This window comes from Trachurus japonicus, chromosome 21 (genome assembly GCF_045865225.1).
Source record: "Trachurus japonicus isolate A0001 chromosome 21, Traja_1.0".
Taxonomy (NCBI): Eukaryota; Metazoa; Chordata; class Actinopteri; order Carangiformes; family Carangidae; genus Trachurus; species Trachurus japonicus.
The window spans coordinates 11,521,000-11,542,121 of record NC_140927.1 but is presented as its reverse complement, the minus strand read 5'-3'; the positions used below and the strand labels follow the sequence as shown (position 1 = coordinate 11,542,121).

The following is a 21,122-nucleotide window of genomic DNA, read 5'->3' as shown; positions in this document are numbered from 1 at the left end:
ACAACATGCCATGTGACCTCCAGTGCATGCTGGACAACAGAGGGCACTATGGTGTTACCCTCCCTGAGGCAAAACAAAAGGCAGAGACATCCGAAGGTCTCATCCCTGTTAGCGTAAGGTCTCCCACAAGTTGTGCTCACATACGTACAAGTTTGTCTTTAGCACCTGAAGCCTCTGTGTGTAAAGTCTGAAAATGTTTTAATACATTCAGATTTCAGTGACACTTAGTTGTTGTTTAGTTGTAGTATCAAGACTATAGTGTGACAACTGCTGCCAGCTGGCATTCAACCTCATAACTTATTCAGGAGTTATTTTCCTTAAAGCAATGCAAGATGTTTTCCTTCACAAACAGTGAAATGTATTTACCTTTGGCTCCCTCTTCAGAATTTGAATTACATGAGGCTGTAATGAGTTGGCAGAGCTCCACCTGCAAAATTTCCTATCAGTCTCCCCGGTCTTTTTAAACACTGACAACTGCTACAACGTTTCCTCCTCATCCTCAGCGGTTGCATTCAGGTTTAGGACGGGCTGGTTTTCTTTCAGCGAGATATCATCCACCTGCTTGGGGCCACTGTCCTCAGGTTCTTCAGGAATAGATGGATCTGAGTTGCTGATCACGTAACCCGGGAGAGTCGCGTGCATGCTGATCACGGGGGTGGCGGTGCTCCGGTAAGCACGGCTCGACACGAGTGTGGTGGAGCGGGTGGAGGGCCCGGCTCCAGCCAGGTGGGACTGACTGCTGGTGCTGTTGTTGTTGAGGCCGACAACCACTGAGCCGTAACGGTAGCGGCCGCAGACCACTGGGCCCTCCCACTCAAAGGCCAGGTTCCAGCGTGTCCATGTTTTCTTGATCTCCGTCTGGACCTGAGGCGGTAGGAGGAATAAAATTATATTATAAAAATATTAAATCTGTGCAGAACAGTTGCCTTACCTTACCTGATCAACAGAATCATTTCACAAGTTAGGAAAGGTTTTGCCTTCATTTTAGATCTTTGCAAATGCTGTTCAACCTAGTTAATTTCTTATCGGTTCAGACCATCAATATTGATGGAAATATAATTAGTTTACAGAATAAGTAAACATAAGCCTTGCAGCGGCTCCTGTTAAAATCCCAAATCTGGTGGCCCTTTGCTGCATGTCATTACCCCTCTTTCTGCCTCCCCATTTCCTGTCTCTCTCAACTATCCTATCAATTAAAGGCAAAAATATATAAAAAGCAAACAAACAACAACAAAAAAACACAAGCCTAAGATGTTAATCATCTTAGTCTAATGTTTTTATTATTACACAATTATCTTTCACTATTTTTATGGTTTTTGTTTTAATTTTCTTCTACATATTTTATCATCTACTGTCATTCTATTTTCAGTGTTAATTTCAGTGTGTTTCTATAGCCTTGTTTTTGTTTCAAGTTAAGATATATCCCTTGCTTATGAAGTGCTCTCTGAATACATTTTATTATCAAAATTCACTATTAGCTTGAATTGGACTCCAACAACTCCTGACAACGGTATTGTGGTAGATGTTTCTCTTCACTAGCTTCATGTTTATTCACTGTGTCTTAATACTTTGGTTGGTAACAAGCCTGAGCGCAGACGTCTACAGTTTTCTAATGAAATGGCAAAATTCATCTTGTGTGCACGGCATGTAACTAATACAATGCACTGACAGCAGCTTTAAGCTGAGCAGAGGCAGAGCAGGGTCTTGTTACTATGTTTTGGACGACACTGTCTCCCATTACATGAGTCAGTTGGTTTAGTGCTAAGTTATGCTTTATGGATCTCTAATCTCTAACAGAAAATTAATTAATTAATTAAAAAAAGTTCAGTTTTGACTAGTTTGAATTACAGCCACATGAACATGGCTTGAGAGATGAAAGGAGCGCTCCACAGGATTCAAACAAGCCATCCAGTTGGGACTGTTGAGGACGAAGTGAGTGGGACAGCAGCGAGACACAGAGAGAATGACTAACATCATGACGTATTTTTTCATTACACTGTATTTGACGTGGCAGGAAACTGATTTGCATTCAAATTGTGTGAGCCCCCACAGTTATCATTTATTTCAACTTAAAAACTAGTTTGCTTGGTAGTTTGGTTTTATTTTTTTACTATTCAGTTAGCAATGTCTTTATTTTCGACAGTTCTGGAGTGTCTGGGCCCACAGAAAGAAAGAGAAATGTTTTCACTCACCTCTCCGTTGCAGTAGCAATAGATAATGGACACAAAGAATCCCTGAAATGAAGAGATCGATGTGTAAGTTTTGAGCTCAGATCATACTGCAGTTCAAGTGAAAAGAAAACAGTGGGTTTAGGATGATTAAAACAGTTTATAACATATCTTATTTGAAGACAAACCCTGACTATTAGCATATAAAGATAACCAATAATTGCCAATAATCTCTGCCTCCAGTGCTCATGAGGAAACCAGACACAGCAGAAAGAGAGAAACCTGTCTGTCTGCTTGCTTTTGTGTCTCTGCTTGGTGGTAAAGAGGAGGCTTTATGAAAGTGATGGTGTGAAGATGAGGGAGTCTGTGTCTATATATACTATATGTGTTTGTATGCGTATGTGGGTGTGCTCAACGGCTTTGCCACTGAGAGACAACCAGGCAGTGAATGCCTGGAAAGTCTAAATCAACACAGTGGAGCTTTGGAAAGAATAATAGCTGCCAGCAAATCTCATCCTCACAGCCATTTAATAATGAGTTTTTACCAAACAGAGAAGAGCAGGACTTTTCTGCTGTAGTTCAATCCTTGTTTAAAAACCCAACTAGTCTTTTTTTTTATTCAAATAACTTGGTGTTCTGTCAGAGTTCTTTTTATTATTAATATCATTATTATACAAAGACCCACATATCCACATTTATGGAGTGAGAACAAACAGAACAAAATATAAGACTGAAAGCACAACCACCATGTTGCTAACACTGCAGCTGCCTAAGGCCAGGATCCCTAAAGTTTCCGGATCACTGTGCCAAAAGGTAGTGATGTCCAGACGAAGCCTCATGAAGCCCTTAAGCTTTCCATCCAAAGGGTTAGAAAAAAGGCTGGAATTTTTTGGAGAAAATTTCTGGAGGCTTCATGTGCACACAAACCCCCCTGCTGGTCAAAACCTTTCTTGTCATTTCAACTATTTGTGATGTCTCATGGCTGGCTAACAGTGTCAGAATGGGAATTATCACCGTCAAGAATAGAAATAAAAACATCTTACTTTGATTTTGTGTGGTTCACTCATTCATTTATCTAACATTTTGAATAATGTGTAATGGTAATATATAGGTCTATGTCAAAAAAACCTGTCTGAAATATTTCAGTCAATGTTTAAATAATTCCAATTGGGCATGAACTGTTTTCAAAAGGGAGTTGTGCTTATGAATACATAGGATGATGGTGTCTTTATTCATTTTTATTAAGAAACAATACTTTTTCCATTGTGTTTGGAAATTGGCCAAATTCCAACACATTTTGTGGGGATCTATTGTGCTTTATACATGTTCGTAAATCACTCAAACCACTCACTGAACCAGCAAGACTTCAGACGTCACAAGTGACGTCGCTCATACTAAATGAAGCAAGCCTCGATACACGCTCCGTAAAAGACTTCCTGGATTTCGGCACAGTACGGTCCATCACTACTAAAAGGTTTGTTCTGATTTCATAGAAGATGCCTCATGCCAGAACATTTTCATTATTCTTTTACTAAATCTCTGACATTTTGTGGTGAGTTTTTTAAATCTCTGGTCATAAATAACTGCTACCAGCCTGCAGAATGAATATGCCATTAGAGCAGCACGTACTGTGCAACTGACATGTATGAAGTGGGAAGCCTTGGACAGGATACCAAAGAGGTCCATGGCTGATGTATAGGTGGCTGTGACACAGAGATATTAGATGGTACTACAGTACTACAGACTAGTATAGGAACCTTGCTTTGACCAGCATGGTGACCCTGGACTTGGACTTCTTTCAGATTAAAGTATTTCATTGCCCTGTTAGGACAAAGATACAGCAGGGGCTGAATGCACTCTGTAAAAACCATTTCTGGCATGTACACTGATATTCATGAAAATAGACAGTTGAGAGTGTGGCACCTCACATGTCTTGTGCATACAGACAGTTTTCCAAAGTGATGCTGTACTGTATAGACAGTAGCAATAATTTTACAATTCAATTAATCATCGTTTAACATCCTTCAGGAAAATTGTGCTTCTTTTTTGTCATCTTTCTTTTCCGTCTTGTGGCACAAGGTAGGGGCAGGGCCAGACGCAAAGCCATTCAGACTGAGTTGTACCCCAGTAGAGCTTAGTTGCTTGCAACGTGCCAAGGAGGGTGTTCTTTATTCAAACTGATTAATAAAGGGAGTGTCTTTATCCATTCATGACCATTTGTGGGAGTGAAAATGAGGCTTATGCATGTGCAGTCTTTTTGTCAATTAATGATATTTATAAAGAGGAACAACATGCACTCATGCCTTCATAACTCTAAAAAAAAAAAATGTGTACACAGATTTCTGGTTTTGTGTGTACACACAATTTTAGTGGTGAGGTGTATGCATCTGGCTCTGGACCTGGACCACGCAAACATTTTGTTCATCCATGAGAGAAAATTGCAAAAAATAAAATAAAATAAAAAAAGGACAGTGGTTAGTTCCATAAATATTGCCACACTTACTGTAGGTCACCAATATGTATCACAGAATAAGTCAGTTCTGATTATTTCATAATTTTTTGGGCTTTACTTCCATAAAAGCTCTACTCGGAACCCACCTTTTCATTTGGTTGTTACCTCTTTATAAAATGACTTTGGAAATATTTCATGGCCAAGAAGAGAACACCTATTATCTTAACATTAATTGGTGAGAAACCACTAATGTTTTATTTCAGTCTGAGCAGATGTGTGCGACTCTGACTCACTGTGTTCATTATAATCTTTTTATGAAGGTGCATAAAACACTCATCTCTAGGTGCCTTGCAGGTGTTGGGTAAAATACTTCAAATAGGTAAGCACATGGAGGGGACTGATGAATAGGGCTCTTTCTCCCTTCTCTTTTTATCTGAGTTTATTATAGTTCAGAAGTTGAATGGCGCATATGAATATGTGAACACAGTGACTTGTGCTTTTTTCTTTTTTTTTTTTTTTTTTTTTACAATACTTTTTGATCTTATAGGGCCTAGGTCTATTATCATTAATGTGGCTGTCAGTTCTTTTTCGGACTTACTCTCCTAATTTTTCTACTCACGTAAGCACAAGCATACATTTTCAGAGCACCAACCTCTGACAGCACATTGCCTTAAGGGACACGGTGGAGGGTCTACTTCCATTGGACTCCACATGTACTCCTTAATTACTTCTATTCACTGTGTTTTCCAGCACATGTATTCTCTGTAAATATGCCAACTTTGAAATTCTAATTATTCTTACTAATTTAGTTTCATTTTCAGATGTAACAGAAGCCTGAAGCAAGATAAATACAGTGCAGGGAAGTAAAACATATAGATTACTGCAATGTTACAACAATTAGCAGCAACACATTAAATACTAAAAGCTGCAGAATATTTCAAAAGTGTGGAGTTATTATATAGACTGTGATACAGTTAAGATTGCTGTCCAAACTGTTATTTCCACACAAGTGTGGGTCATGACATATTATTGAAGCCGTGCCTGTGTGGTAATAGTGTGGCTTCAACCAGATGTGGCATGCTGAGGTGGGTGGAGTGATGTAGCTGAGGGGTTTTTGGAACATGAGGTGGCTCAGTGTCATTTTTCAACTCAGCATGAAATTGTGCTTTTGTTTCTGGCCAACATCACAAATACAACAATTGGGAGGAATTTTTCTGGCAAGACTATAGTTGGCAGAGGTACACACCCACACATGCATGCGCACACATGCACACAAACAAAACTGATAACTGAAAACTGAAACAAGCCAATTCAATTTCTCTCACCAGTAAATAACTGTAGCTTTCCGATTTCTACATGGATTCCTTGTGGTATCTAATTATGTATAAGTCACACCCTTACATGTGTACATTTATTAATACTATAGGCATCTATGAACAAAGGTATATGACATTTTTCACACTGGTACTATGTTCCACACTGGAGTCTTGTTTTAAAACCAATCGTTTTTGTTGTTAGAATCAAAACAATGAAAAAAATGGCAATTACTTTTATCATTATTTTATTTGTAGCATGTTTTATTAGATTTTTGATTTTAAACCAAACACAAAAAAAAAACAAAATCACAATCACACTGTCAATTTTGTTTGTCTCCAAACAAATGAAACAATACAAAAAGGTCTAATTTTGTCATTTTCTGTGTGCATGTTGTCCCTGTGACTGTGGGTTCTCACAAGCTTCCTTGCACAGTCAAAACTCATGCTCATATAGGTTGACTGGCAACTCTAAAATACCCATATGTGAATATACTGTAAATGGTTTCTGTGTCAGCCTTGTGATAGACCCCGTCCTGCCCAGATAAATGATGGATGGATAGATTTCCCATTTGGCAACAACCATATAGAACAGTGGGAAGGCAGAGGAGGACGTGAAGTGTTAAGAATTCAAAATAAAATCCATGAGGACATACAGTAAAGTGAAGCAAAAATAAAGCAAACGTGGCATCGTGCAGGGATAAGAAGGGGTAGAAAGATGAGCCACCAAAAGCACCAATGATCTTAATATCAAGCAAGCCAACTGATCTGTTGCTCTGAAACTGTGGCATCAGTTCTGAATTTCCCTGAACACAGTATCATTTATAATTGATGTGCAGCTACCTATGGCTGAGCTCTGTGGTATAATTTGATTAGACGCATCCATTTTCATTTTCCCATCCAAGGGCTCATTTCCGTATTCATTCATTATCTTTGAAATGGCCCTCTTTAACAGGGACAGGTTACGACACCAAATCAATCTCATTATCAAACTGCTTGACTGCACAATACAGTCTTGATTGATTTGCAGGTTTTTACAGGGCACAACGAGCAGGTGTGTGTGACACAATGTTGTTATTTGTGCGGTAAAAAACAAATGCAAACTACGCTTACAGTATTTTGAGATACGGACTTAGTGAGCCATGTGAATCTATGAGAGCAAAGATTTCATTCCAGAGTTCATTACATGTTCATGATAGTTTTTCATATTAGTGTAAAGAAAACAGGAAGTACCTGAAATGAGTTGAAGAACAGTTCAAAGTACATACGGACCTCCCAGCTCTGCCCCTCAAATGTATGAGGCATACCCACAAAGATGATATAGTGGATACCAAACACGAGCACTAGCACAAGAGTGGACTTGGCCAGTTTCCTGTGGACACACACAAAAATACAAAATAAATGACAATATATTGAAATGCAATTGTATTTACATACAATATATTTGACCAAGTTATAACAAATACTGTACAATATTAAACACTATTAATGCCCTTGTTTCCCCTACATTATAATGTCTTATAAACCATGAAACTAGACTGATAGATACTAAATAGAAGAAATTGGGTTGAGTGTAAAAAACAGTCAAGTTTCTTTGTCTCAAACTGAATGAAAGAAAGTGCTGAGACAGATCAGTAGCTAATTATTTTACATTCAAAATTTAATGAATGTGGTGGTAAATTAGTTTTAAACCCTATCACAAACTATTTGTGGGGATCCTTCTGTTCTAAAACTAAAAAGAAGGAGAAAAGATAAGAGGAGGAAAAGAAAAAAGAGAACAAGGAAAGCCACCATATTAGACCAGACAATAGTCTTGACTGGCCTGAACAAAACACTATAAATTAAAAGCATTTCGCAGTGAATATATCGTATATATATATATATTAAAAACAACTTGTATATAGTATAGTCACAGCTTTCCATAAAAATGAGTGTGTCCATGACAAAAAATAATTCACTGACATAAGAAACTGTGAAAACTCAAGCCTGAATATAGCTTATTTCCTTTGTTAATACTTGTAGAGACCTTCCTACGTAATTAAAATTCTTCATCGGGTGACTGAGAATGTCAACACAGGACGTGATTAGACTGTGGCAGCAAGAACAGGCAATCACAACTACAGAGAGAGAGAGAGAGAGATATTATAGTAGGGCTGCAGCACATAAACCCCTCATTACATACATGAATACACATTGCAGTTCAATGGTGCGAGACCGACAGGCACATGTCTACAGAGATACGATCAGATGAGTCATCCTCTAACATGCTCTCCTTAAATGGGCGGGTGCATGTTGCCACTTATGTGACCACTGCAGGGCTGAATGCTTGATCCCTACAGTAAGGGGATCTCGTAGCTCTGTTAAGGTGGTAGGGAGTGGGGCAGTATTTAGGTGGAGCACCCGCCCCATGTGTTGAGGCTATAGTTCTCACTGCAGGTGGCCCCGGTTTGAATCCCGCGCCGAGTGGTCCTATCCTGCGTGTCATTCCCCCCCTCTCTGCCTCCCATATCCTGTCTCTCTCTCAACTCTCCAGTCAATTAAAGGCTAAAAAAGCCCCCAAAAATATACTTTTGTGGTGGAAATTTGCTATGATTAGTATTCTCCTTGTAATAAGTAGTAACATAGTCTTTGAAGAAGTTGCAGTAAAACCTTGTAGAAAATAAACTTGGGTGCATGCTACCTCTCCAGTCTTGTTCTTTGACTCTCCACCGGCAGAACCAAAATTTTCACGACACTTAAAAGAAAAAAATAATAAGGTGGTAGGGAGCATTTAGGCGGAAGGGTCACTGCAAACCAATCCAAGGTTTTCAGTATAATTACTATGATCCTAGGCTGTTTCTGTCCTGTGGAAGTCTCTTCCAGGATGACAATATCCAATCACAGGGTTTGTCAGGTCAGTGAATGGTTGAAGGAGAATTACACAAGTCATGTGCTGTGGCCTTCAATCAAAACATCTATATCCAGTTAAACAGCTAAACAGTGCTCTAACATCACCAAGGCACCAGGGGATGTTTTTTTTTGTAATTGTGTTTTACAATTTACCTAATTTGACATTTGTTTTAAGGCTTCACGAATATTTTGTTTGCAGAAGATATTGATATGAATAATGATTTTTGTTTCCAAGTTTGTTGCCATATTCCTTCCACAGATCGAAGTCTAATTTGCAAACTTCCCTTTGATGGAATATTAATAAATAACTTCTAAATTACCTCCTCTGCGTCCTCTGCTCTATAACAACTAGACTGCAAGACTTACTGTAAGTGCAGGGTACGTTTTTATTAGCCCACTACTTCAGCGTAGGATGAGGAGGATTACAAATTCTGCACACAAAGTCTGGGTCTCTATTTCCCCCAAGCATATCACAGCTTTTCCATATTTTGCTGACTTTCAGAATCTAGCAAACTTGCACATTTCAATTAAGATGTGACAGATGTTTCTACCAGATTGCTTTATCAGAGACTATATCCTGGTGGAGGCACATTTTTAGTTGAGGTGTCACCAAGGCTTTATGTTTCAGCTATAGTTATCCTATACAATATTCCTAAACTCGAGCTAAAACAATATAATGCTACTTTGTGAGCTTGGTACCTACCACAGCTTCATGTGCCTCTTAATGTGAAATACCTTTCAGCCTCTACAAACAAACAAAAAACCCTTTTTATCAAACGATACCTGAGCAAACACACAGTTGGACACCTGACGCATCTCTACTTGCCTCATTTGCATGCATCTGCATACATTTCTTTCCTAAGTCTCAGTGCCTCTCAGCCATCAACCAACACCCAGACCTCTTCACACGGTGAAGGTGCAGGCAGCCCTCCTGAGAAAATAATTCTCAGGACAATACAATCAACCTGACCACATTGAGGATTCCTTATTGGAGAAGCAGCATGATTATTTCCATTTCTTTGCACGTAGAATTGAAATTTCAGCACTCCCCCACAGTCAAAATGACAATGTTGTCTCTCCTTAAAGTGTTTCAAGTCACTCATCCTGGGAAGAGAGGGGATGTTAGGTAGCTATTCAAACTCAGCTGGAGATGTAAGAAGTCCTGTGTAGACTCCTATAGGGAAATGGAACAGCAAACATCTCCAGGCAATGAAAATTCAATGGAAGGAGATGACTCACTGACACAGGGGTAATCTGCAAACCAGTAGCAAACCCCTATCAGATGAAGAACTACCTGAAAGGACATATTCATTCATGTGCTTCCTGAACAGAATAGCAGCAATTCTTACATTACATTATTACACATTATGACTACGGTATCCTCTGTCACAGGGGGAAGGTGAGGTACGCCGTGGGCAGGTCGCAAGTCCATCACAGGACACAACACTCACATTGACACACAAATACTCACTAGTCTGATATAGAATCAATACATACATATTTTGATTAAGAAATAATGCTATATAACTGCAAACATTTTAAGTATGCAAAAGACAAAACAAAACAAATAAACAAACAAACAAACAAAAACAAATTATACTGCTACAACATAATGGAAATGTTGGCATTGTTTAATCAAACAAGAGGTCTCTGACTTCCTGTTTTTGCATTGTTGGAAAAGAGATCAGCCTTTTCATTCAATGCAATATATGATCTAATTTTCACACAATTTTAACATTCTTTGGCAAAAGAATGCTGTCAACACCATCCATCCATCCATCCATTGTCCGCCGCTTATCTGAGTCCGGGTCGCGGGGGCAGCAGCCGGAGCAGGGATCCCCAGACTTCCCTCTCCCCGGACACTTCCTCCAGCTCTTCCGGGGGGACCCCAAGGCGTTCCCAGGCCAGCCGAGCGACGTAGTCACTCCAACGTGTCCTGGGTCTTCCTCGGGGCCTCCTCCCGGTGGGACATGCCCGGAACACCTCACGAGGGAGGCGTCCAGGGGGCATCCTATACAGGTGCCCGAGCCACCTCAGCTGGCTCCTCTCGATGTGGAGGAGCAGCGGCTCTACTCCGAGCTCCTCCCGGGTGACAGAGCTCCTCACCCTATCTCTAAGGGAGCGCCCCGCCACCCTGCGGAGGAAACTCATTTCGGCCGCTTGTATCCGGGATCCAGTTCTTTCGGTCATGACCCAGAGTTCATGACCATAGGTGAGGGTGGGAACGTAGATCGACCGGTAAATCGAGAGCTTTGCCTTTCGGCTCAGCTCCTTCTTCACCACGACGGACCGATACAATGACCGCATTACTGCGGCCGCCGCACCGATCCGCCTGTCGATCTCGCGCTCCGTTCTCCCCTCACTCGTGAACAAGACCCCAAGATACTTAAACTCCTCCACCTGGGGCAGGAACTCTCCCCCGACCTGGAGGGTGCAAGCCACCTTTTTCCGGTCGAGAACCATGGCCTCGGACTTAGAGGTGCTGATTCTCATCCCGGCTGCAAACCGCCCCAGTGCATGCTGAAGGTCCTGGCTGTCAACACATCAGAGACTAAATATGCCTTTGTTTGGAGGTAGAACTGAAAGTCAGGGAACCTTTTATACTGGTTGTCTGAAGCTGACTTCAGACAATTCTGAAGTCTTAGCCTCCCATGATACAACATGTGCACACATACTGTATACGTGTGCATGGTGGTTTGTAGACTATTGTTCTTCTATCATTTCACACAACCCACAGAAATAATGTGGTGATGTGTGTGAAATTTCAGGCTTGTATTAACAGTACTATGAGCAGCGTTTGTGTGTTTTATGTGACCTTGGCACTATTGAAGATTAGTTGCATTTTCTGTTTCATTGTCCTCTGTATGATAAACTGAGACATTCCCTGTATGAGAAAGCCCAAGAACCCAGACTTATTCTGGATGTCTGAACATGATATGTTGTGTTGGCTTTTTAAAGAGGGGATCTATGCTCTAGCTGGATTCATTGATGGAGCTTGGAAATTGAGACAGGAAGGATTATATCCCACATAAAATCATGGTTTGCTGAAAAAAATTAATGTGCATGACACCTAAATAAAACAATCAATTAACCAATCAACTATGAATGAATTGTGGTTCACACGGTAGCTTTTCATGGTGTGACAGAATTTACTCATCACATTATTAGTGTACAGCAGCAGTGCTGCCCCCTGAAAGATGTTGCCCATGTCATGAGAAACACACATGCAGGCAGGTACAAACAAGTCAGGCTGAGGAATAATAGTGAGAGGACAAATATTTGAAAGTAGAATCAAAGTGATAAAAAAAATACAAATCACAATTTCAGGTCATGACTTTCAGAATAAACTCAGAGTGGATACGGGATGCAGAGATTTGTGATTTAGTTGCCTGTAGACAAAACTTGTCACCTCAACCCTACGTGCACAATTAGTCACGTGATCATGAGTTCAACTAAATCTTGCGATTAAGATTTTGATTCTACCAAAAATAATCTTTTGGCATATTTTGGCAAAATCCCCCAAAGACTCCCACAACGGTTATTATCACTGTACCTGCTTCACTTCTTACTTAACTGTCTCTTCTTAGTATCCTTGCTTGGCCTAGATTTATTGGCTTGTAAAAGGAAGTTGTATTGGGCTAAAATTCAACTTCCAACATGGCTTCCATTTTAGTGCACCTGATCACCATCATCTCCTCGTCCCCGTGCTTGCAGCATTCAAAATGTTCCTCTTCTTGGATAATACACTGTAATAACAACGTTTTTATCTGACACGCTGCTGCCAGCATCAGCAGGGGAGAATAATAGTGATAATTGCACATGTGAAAATGTGATACATAATGGTGTGTTTTTGTGTGTAAGTGCGTGTAGCAACACCACAGCTATCATTGAGAAGGTCCAATACCACACCCCCTACGCAGATTAAAGAGCTCTAATCGGCCCTCTACTGCCCTCACCACTGAAAGCACATTAACCTCCTGCTTTACTCCCTTTGCATCGCTTCCCTTCCCTCCAACCAGGAGGAAGATGGACACCAGCTGAACAAGGAAGTGTTTCGCTGCCATCCTTGCTGCCACATACCACTGATGCTACATCTGCAGTAACCTTGCTTCCCTCCCACAGGCTGTTTTCCCTAAGTGTGATAAAAGGTACAGGAGACCCCCGCACAACAACCTCCAAGAAATTGTGTAGTTTTCTTTTCCCCAGGCCATTCGACTAAACTCACAGCAACCAGGATCTGCCAACCCCATCCATCCACCTGCTCTCTTATGGTCATGGTTTTGGTATCAGGCTTGACTGCAATTAACAGAAGTGCAATGCAATAGCTATGCAAGCATGTAGGTTGGTGCGTGAACAAATAGACTGTTTAGTAAGGTATACCCAAAAAATGAATTTGTGTGGATGCAAAACGTGGAGAAGCTAAAGTGTATTTTTCAGTTTGATATATTTGCATTTTCTTTGTATCTTGAAAAGGCCTGGGCAATGAGAAGTAGAGCTATATACAGATGAATGTTGTTAGCAGTCTTAAGTTGTTTATGTATGTGCCAACAGGAAGGACTGCCTAGTTTTTTTGATGTTCTTACTAAATGTGTCTTGTAATCCCATATAGGATGGGCCACAGTGATGGCATCACACAAAAATGAAAAATATTCATTCAGTCATTCATTCATTCATTCATACTGGGGAAACAAATCTTGTTACACAGTCACATTGTGGGAACATACAGTAGGAGTTTAATTTTAGGGTTAAGTCTATGTCAATTCCATGAAAGAGACAGAATCAAATAATGAATGTACTAAATGTTAATGTTGTACACCTTGTAAACCATGTCAGGTAAATATGAAAATAACAATGCTACGTTTAAAAGGCTTGTGATATTTTTGAATTAATCAGTTTTACGGCAATTCAATGAAGATAACCAGGAATTGATTAGAACAACTGATTTGTGTATCGAAACACAAATGTAACTTTTGTTGTCTCTGTTGTTGTTCAAAAGTCTATTACAAACACATCAGTGATGCGCACCGTGGCCCTGGGTGATGTTCCTTCATTGTGATAAACAATTTATTGTGAGTAATTCACACTGTGCTGCCAAAACACTCGTTATCTGACTAATTCCTCTGCTGAGAATTGTCCCCAATCGATATAGTGTTTGCTCCTGTGTGAGGGGACGATAGCTGGACTCTACACCCACTAGCTCTGTTTAGGAATTGGTAAGCCTTCAAAAGTTTAACTACTCCTACTTTTTATAAGTTTGTGTCTTCTGTGGGCTCAATACTGAGAGCCAGACAGGAAAATGAGGTCAGACAGCCTGTTGACTTTTGCTCTACTGACTGTGGTTTGATGATCAGCAGTGGGTTAGTAATAAATGACATCAGCGATCACTTACCAGTGTTTGTAACATATGATTGTCACATAAAGAGTAAGGTAAAGGAAAACTGTTACAGATATGCAAGGGTAAGATCAGAGGAAGCAATACTTAAGCTTTGAAATGATTTACTAAAAGAAGAATGGAATGAGGTTATACAGAGGGAGTAAATGATGCATATGATTCTTTTTTTAAATGTTTCATATTACATTACGACAAACATTGTCCAATAATCCAATTTAAGCACAAAGGTAGCAACAACAAAAAACCCTGAATTACCAAGGGTTTACAAAATGCTTGCAAAAAGAAAAATACACTGTATAGAGACTTTATCAAATTTAGAACAAATGATGCGGAAAAGAATTATAAGAGGTATAAAAATAAGTTGATAATAATAATGAGGCAGGCCAAAAGGGAGTATTAAAATAAAATGCTAAAAGAAAATAAAGATAACTTGAAAGTATCATGGAGGATCCTAAATTAGGTAATGAGGAATAAAACAGCTATGCCAAATTATTTTATTAGTGAGAATCGGGAAATCAAAAAGATATGACTCAAGTGGCCAATGAATTGAATTCTTATTTTGTAAACATTGGGCCAAATTTAGCCAACTCAATTTCAACACATAAGGAACAATCAGAGAGTAAATGAAAAATGGGAAGCAAGGTGTTACAGTCCATGTATCTAGGTGGGGTGAGTGAAAATGATATAATATCTATTATAACCAAAATAAAGAGTAAGACATCAACAGACAGCGATGGGATAGACATGTGTATAGTGAAAAAAACTATTGATTGTATAATTAAACCTTTAAGTATATATATTATATATTTAATCTTTCTTTTAGTACAGGTGTTTTTCCAGATAGGATGAAAACCATATGTACAGCTGGAGGGTTATAAATCTGAATGCATGAGGACTGTATGTGGAGTCCCACAAGGATCCGTTTTGGGACCTAAACTTTTTATTTTTAATGGTATTTGTGAAGCTTCCAAGATTCTACAGTTTGTCTTGTTTGCTGACGACACAAATTTTTTCTGTTCTGGGGATGATTTAGAGCTTATTGCTGAAGATATCACTAATGAAATGGTTAAACTTAAAAGATGATTTGATGAAAATAAGCTTTTGTTAAATTTGAAAAAAACTAAATTCATGGTTTTTACAAATCGAAGAAAGGATGAAATTATACTTTCATTTGCAGGAGAGAATATTGAGAGAGTGTCTGTATTTAGGTTTTTGGGTGTTATCCTGGAGGAAAAGCTGACATGGAAAATCTTATCTTGCCATATCTTAATTATTGCATGGAAGTGTGGGGCAATACCTATGCAAGTAATATCACTCCTCTGTTTCTGCTACAGAAAAGAGCAGTAAGAGTTATTCACAAGGCAGGCAATAGAGAACCCTCAAATAGATTTTTTTATTTCTGCAGGTTTGTTGAAAGTGGCCGATATAATAGAATTACAGACCTTAAAAATAATGTTTAAAGCAAGGAACAGATCATTACCAGAACATTTACAGAACTTGTTCAAACTGGAGGAAGAGGACAACAGACTGAAGCTTAATTTTAAACATACAATACATTTGCAAGGCTAAGCTTCAAACAAATGTGTATTTCTGTTGTAGGTGTAAAACTATGGCATTCACAAAGCAAGGAACTGAAAAGTATATCTCAGTTAAATAAAATGTTTAACAAAGAAAAGATAAGCACCTACAAAAAAGAAGAAGGAGAAAGAGAAAAAGAAGGGGAAAAAAAGAAAAGATAGATAGACGAGTGATGCCCACTGCTATTTTGCTTGTTTGTTTTCTTGTTACTATTATATGTTTCATCATCTTTAATTTTTGGAAATAGAGTATAATATTGGTGTTGATAGCAAGCCAATGCAATTACAATAGAGTTTTTCTTCATCCTGCTCCTTTTCATTTATGGTAACTATGTGTACATTATGCAAATATGTGCAACCATGTGTAGTATGTAGTATACCATGAATGGAATAAATCAAAATGAAATGAAATGAAATTTAAGTGGTTTATAGATGCTACCACTAAACCAAGAAGTCATATTGGCAGAAGCACATGACAGTGTAAACGTGCAGTTGTAATGTAGATCGATGGAAATAACTGTATGATGTAATCAACACATAATTTACAACACACTGCAACCTTGGATATACCACACTAATGGCCGGTGTTAAAGACACAGTTAGTTCAGTACCTGTACTGTTTCCTGGTGTCGTATCTCCCTGCGTTTGTCTCTCGAATTTTAGTGGCCAACACTCGCACAATGTTCACAAACAAGACAAAGTTGAGCTGAAAAAGAAGACAGGTTTGTGCAATTAAAAAAAGAAAAGAAAACATTACTGATTTGCAATAATTGCCATGAAAATAAGTATGGTAACATATATAACATATGTTACACAACTTTCTCAGATATATTTTGCATATTGGTTGCAGCAGTTTCAGGTCTATGTATCATATAGCAGATAAAACCAAATATTGAGTGGCTGCAGATTAATTCTAAACAATAGAAAAAGGAAAAAAAGAAATCTGCATTCATGCCTTTCTGCCAAGTTCGAGGATTTTTCCTCAAAGCCTTTAATGAGTTCAGGGAAAAGTCAATGGTTGGACGCAAATTGCAGCTTATGTTTGCAGCCAAAGACTTGCACCCTTAAATCTGCATCATCCTTTCAATCCTATGTGCCACTTGAATGAGCCAGAACGAGAATATAGCTTGTGAACATGCCAAGACAAACAGCACTCTGTGTGCAGATATAATCCAGACAAGAAAGAGTGTCTTTGATCTAAATCCAGAGTTCCTCTACAAGTGTAAAGAAGAAAGAGCAGATTAAGCATGAACACAATTCACATCTGTCAATATTAACATACATAATTAGGGTTAAAAATAAACATTTACTACTGTCTTGCTTGACAATAAATGCATAATTTGTATGAGGCATGCTTTATCCACTCTTGCCCATAAAGATGAAATTAAATATTTTGTTTTACCACTTCTCATGAAATGATTGTGACAATGTCATTCATTCTTGATAGATAAAATGTGACAATGTGATTCATTATTGATGGATAAAATGCATATCTTCTCAAAACCATTAACTGGGACTGAATATGTTATCATTGCACCTGGTCAAATGTGATTACTGAAAAATAGGAATAAAAAGAGGAATGCGTCTGAAAACAAAATTATTTCAGCTTTATGGGCAACAGTGTATATCAGTGAGTCATCTAAATCTAAAAACCCACAAAAATCTGTCACTTTGTTTGATGATACACTTTGATAGTAAACACAGCAGAAGTATTGCTCTCCAAGGACAGTGATGACTCTCACAACAATTATTCCTGTGCAATGATCCCATTTTTGTTGATAAAATCAAATCATGTACTTGACACTTGACATACCAAACGTATTAGATGCTCCTTCTAATTAGCTAATAATATATCACCATGTGACAGGTTTTTGGTGTGTAATTTACAACCGTATGAACCCATTTAAAATTGCCTTTCTGATTGTGTGGATGTTTCTGCATTTACTGAGAAAAGGGCTAAAGTGCCCATGAAATATAACAATTTCATGTATATGTTTAGCATTCTGTGTATTGAAATAGGAAGAAAAATTCTGAAAAAGAAATATACAACCTTCAAAAGTGCAATTTTGCTGAAGAAAGCAGAGCAGCAAAAACCAAAGTAGTAGCGTAATCTTTTGCATTCCCTGCTTGGTCCTTTAATTGCTATCAGGCCACTCAGGATACGATCAAAACACTAAGATTTCAATGATTAGAGGCTTTAGAAATTTGATTTGAGCTTTTCTCGAGATACTGCATGAATAAAAATTCTCCCTTCATCTTCCCTTTCCTCAATTTGTGCTTTTATGGCAGGCTCTAATACTAAACGAGAGGGAAAGAGACATGTGGTTAATCTTATTGATTTTCATGATTTGCATTGGCCAGAAAAGCTGTTGCTGCGAGCCAGAACACTAATTTGAATGGGAGGAATAGAGACACAACAGCATGTTGTACATATTCATCACCAAACACTTGCTGATGTGGAGCTAAACCTGTACAGTTACAGTGGCTAGTGTGTGCATATTAAGTAGAGCAAAAGCCACACTCTCTCATATTGATAATCATATCTACATCATTTCCCCCAGTAAAAGACACAACCAGCCAGATTCAGCCTTTAGATGATCTGTCCTCCCTGCTCCTCTCAGTGTCTTAACTGTGCTGTTCCCTCGTTTGCAGAGGAACTCACAGATCATTAAAAACAAACACCTTCAACTAACTCTGATATCACTTTGTTTTCTTTGTATTAATGACGCAGAATCTGTTCTTAACCACATACACACACACAAACACGTACCACCTATCTGTCAGCACAGCGCTGTGTTTATTTGTCTCAGTGGGGAAATGAGGAAATACCTGAGGGATGCTGTTTGCAATTGCCTGTTTTGTAGCAGTACTATTGGTCCACCCACAGAACCATCTTGGAAACTGTTCTCATAGTTTTCTGCTGCTTATAAATTCCCATATGAGAACAGAACTGAAAGCAAGACATACATACAATCCAGTCACGTACTTTGCTGCTTGTGCACAACAATTACAAATATGCACCCACTGTCAATCTGTCTGAACAAATCTTCCTTCTTAATGGTTATAATGTTCAGTCTTTATTAAAATTGTCTTAGAGAGGTGTTGATTAAATTCATAAACATTTTGGAAGATGTTGTGGTGCTGTTGAACTGTGTCACATAATAGAGAGGGGTGCTCCTGTTAGTCTTATATTTAGTATTAGTGAGGTGGACAGATATACAGTCAGCATAAACATCTGGACACCATAGCAGTCTTTTATGTAGCAGTGGTTTTGAGTGTTGGTATATCAATAGTGGTGATAGATTCATCCCTGAAGTTGATCTCTAACTATTAGCAGCAAAGTTATTATTTTCTTTGATCTGAGATATGTCCATCAAAACAGAGCATGTTAAGTAAAAGCAGTAGCTACTGTATACTGTATGTCTGTGAACCTGACCTGCCTTCACCTTTGAGAGGAAATCCTTTGTACTGTCATCACCTCAATATTGAAATCAAATGCAACAGTTCACAGAATTTTGTCTTGAACTGTGTTTTGAGAGATGCTTATGGGAGTTGAATGTACAGAATATTTTTTTACTTTTACTCTTTGCATGAAATACTTTGTAGTTTCCCAATGTTCCTAGTGCCATGGATAGAATCATAACTGTCTCATTAATGCTAAAGCATGTATACTAAAAACCTTGCAGCCAAGTCATGTGGGTTCTAAATTAGGCTCAGAAAATGTATGATGATCAAGTGCCTGAAATGTGAAATGTCTCTTGTGTGTACTGTAAGAGACTTTGACTTTGTGAGGAACTGTATCTCCTTGAAGACTTTGGACAATTACACAGTAAACAATTAAATTGTTAATAACTAATATTAGCTGTACAAACATGTAGGCTAGTTGCTGTTTGAGTAGTTTGATGATGAAACATGGCAGCCACTGATTGCTGCTTTGGGGTAAACATGAACAGATGCACTGCACAGTCAGTGTTATGTTTGCAGGAGGAGCAGCAGAGGCAGGTAGATCCACAGGATCTCAGCTAAGATCCGACTGTGGCTTAAGCCTGCCACACACATAAAGATTTTATAAATCTCAACCGATTTATTATCTGTGAGAGACCCCACACATGAAGATAAAAAATCTGTGATTGAACAGTTTTGATCGTATTGTGTGTGGTGTCCTGCGATATTCCAAACACAACACACCACACACATTGAGATTTTTCAGAATCTTGACCCTCTGGTCAGAAAACAATCCGGCATCAGCAGCGATACCAGGGGTGTCGTTGTAGCTACTCTTTCGGGTCTATTTCCGGAATGGACAATAAGAGAGACGTAATTTTTTTTTTAATGAAAGCGGGACACTTCAGCCTTTACAACGATCCCATCTGTGTGTGTCTGTGTGTCTGTGGCTCCGGACGCCGAGCAGTCAAGCGGCTGTCCAATAGGGAGGCGTGCGCTGTCACATGACGGGCTGTGAGCGGCGGTCACATGATCGTTTAAACATGGCTGCTGTATTGCCGGCTGTGGCCGGCTACGAGCGCTACTGTCTCAGTGGAGAAATGAAGAAATACCTGAGGGATGCTGTTTGCAATTGCCTGTTTTGTAGCAGTACTATTGGTCCACCCACAGAACCATCTTGGAAACTGTTCTCATAGTTTTCTGCTGCTTATAAATTCCCATATGAGAACAGAACTGAAAGCAAGACATACATACAATCCAGTCACGTACTTTGCTGCTTGTGCACACAATTACAAATATGCACCCACTGTCAATCTGTCTGAACAAATCTTCCTTCTTAATGGTTATAATGTTCAGTCTTTATTAAAATTGTCTTAGAGAGGTGTTGATTAAATTCATAAACATTTTGGAAGATGTTGTGGTGCTGTTGAACTGTGTCACATAATAGAGAGGGGTGCTCCTGTTAGTCTTATATTTAGTATTAGTGAGGTGGACAGATATACAGTCAGCATAAACATCTGGACACCATAGCAGTCTTTTATGTAGCAGTGGTTTTGAGTGTTGGTATATCAATAGTGGTGATAGATTCATCCCTGAAGTTGATCTCTAACTATTAGCAGCAAAGTTATTATTTTCTTTGATCTGAGATATGTCCATCAAAACAGAGCATGTTAAGTAAAAGCAGTAGCTACTGTATACTGTATGTCTGTGAACCTGACCTGCCTTCACCTTTGAGAGGAAATCCTTTGTACTGTCATCACCTCAATATTGAAATCAAATGCAACAGTTCACAGAATTTTGTCTTGAACTGTGTTTTGAGAGATGCTTATGGGAGTTGAATGTACAGAATATTTTTTTACTTTTACTCTTTGCATGAAATACTTTGTA

General features: G+C 38.9%; 1 protein-coding gene across 1 annotated transcript in view; it reads right to left on the bottom strand.

Annotated features, from left to right (window-relative positions):
* Nucleotides 1-477: 477 nt before the first annotated feature.
* pth2ra (parathyroid hormone 2 receptor a) overlaps nt 478-21,122 on the bottom strand; it is a 41,923-nt gene continuing 21,278 nt past the window's right edge. The window contains exons 9-12 of the mRNA XM_085764552.1: nt 16,403-16,497; nt 7,167-7,305; nt 2,193-2,234; nt 478-864 (exon numbers count right to left, since the gene is read on the bottom strand). Coding sequence (XP_085620678.1) covers nt 478-864; nt 2,193-2,234; nt 7,167-7,305; nt 16,403-16,497 — 663 coding nt within the window. The remainder of the gene's footprint in view (nt 865-2,192; nt 2,235-7,166; nt 7,306-16,402; nt 16,498-21,122) is intronic.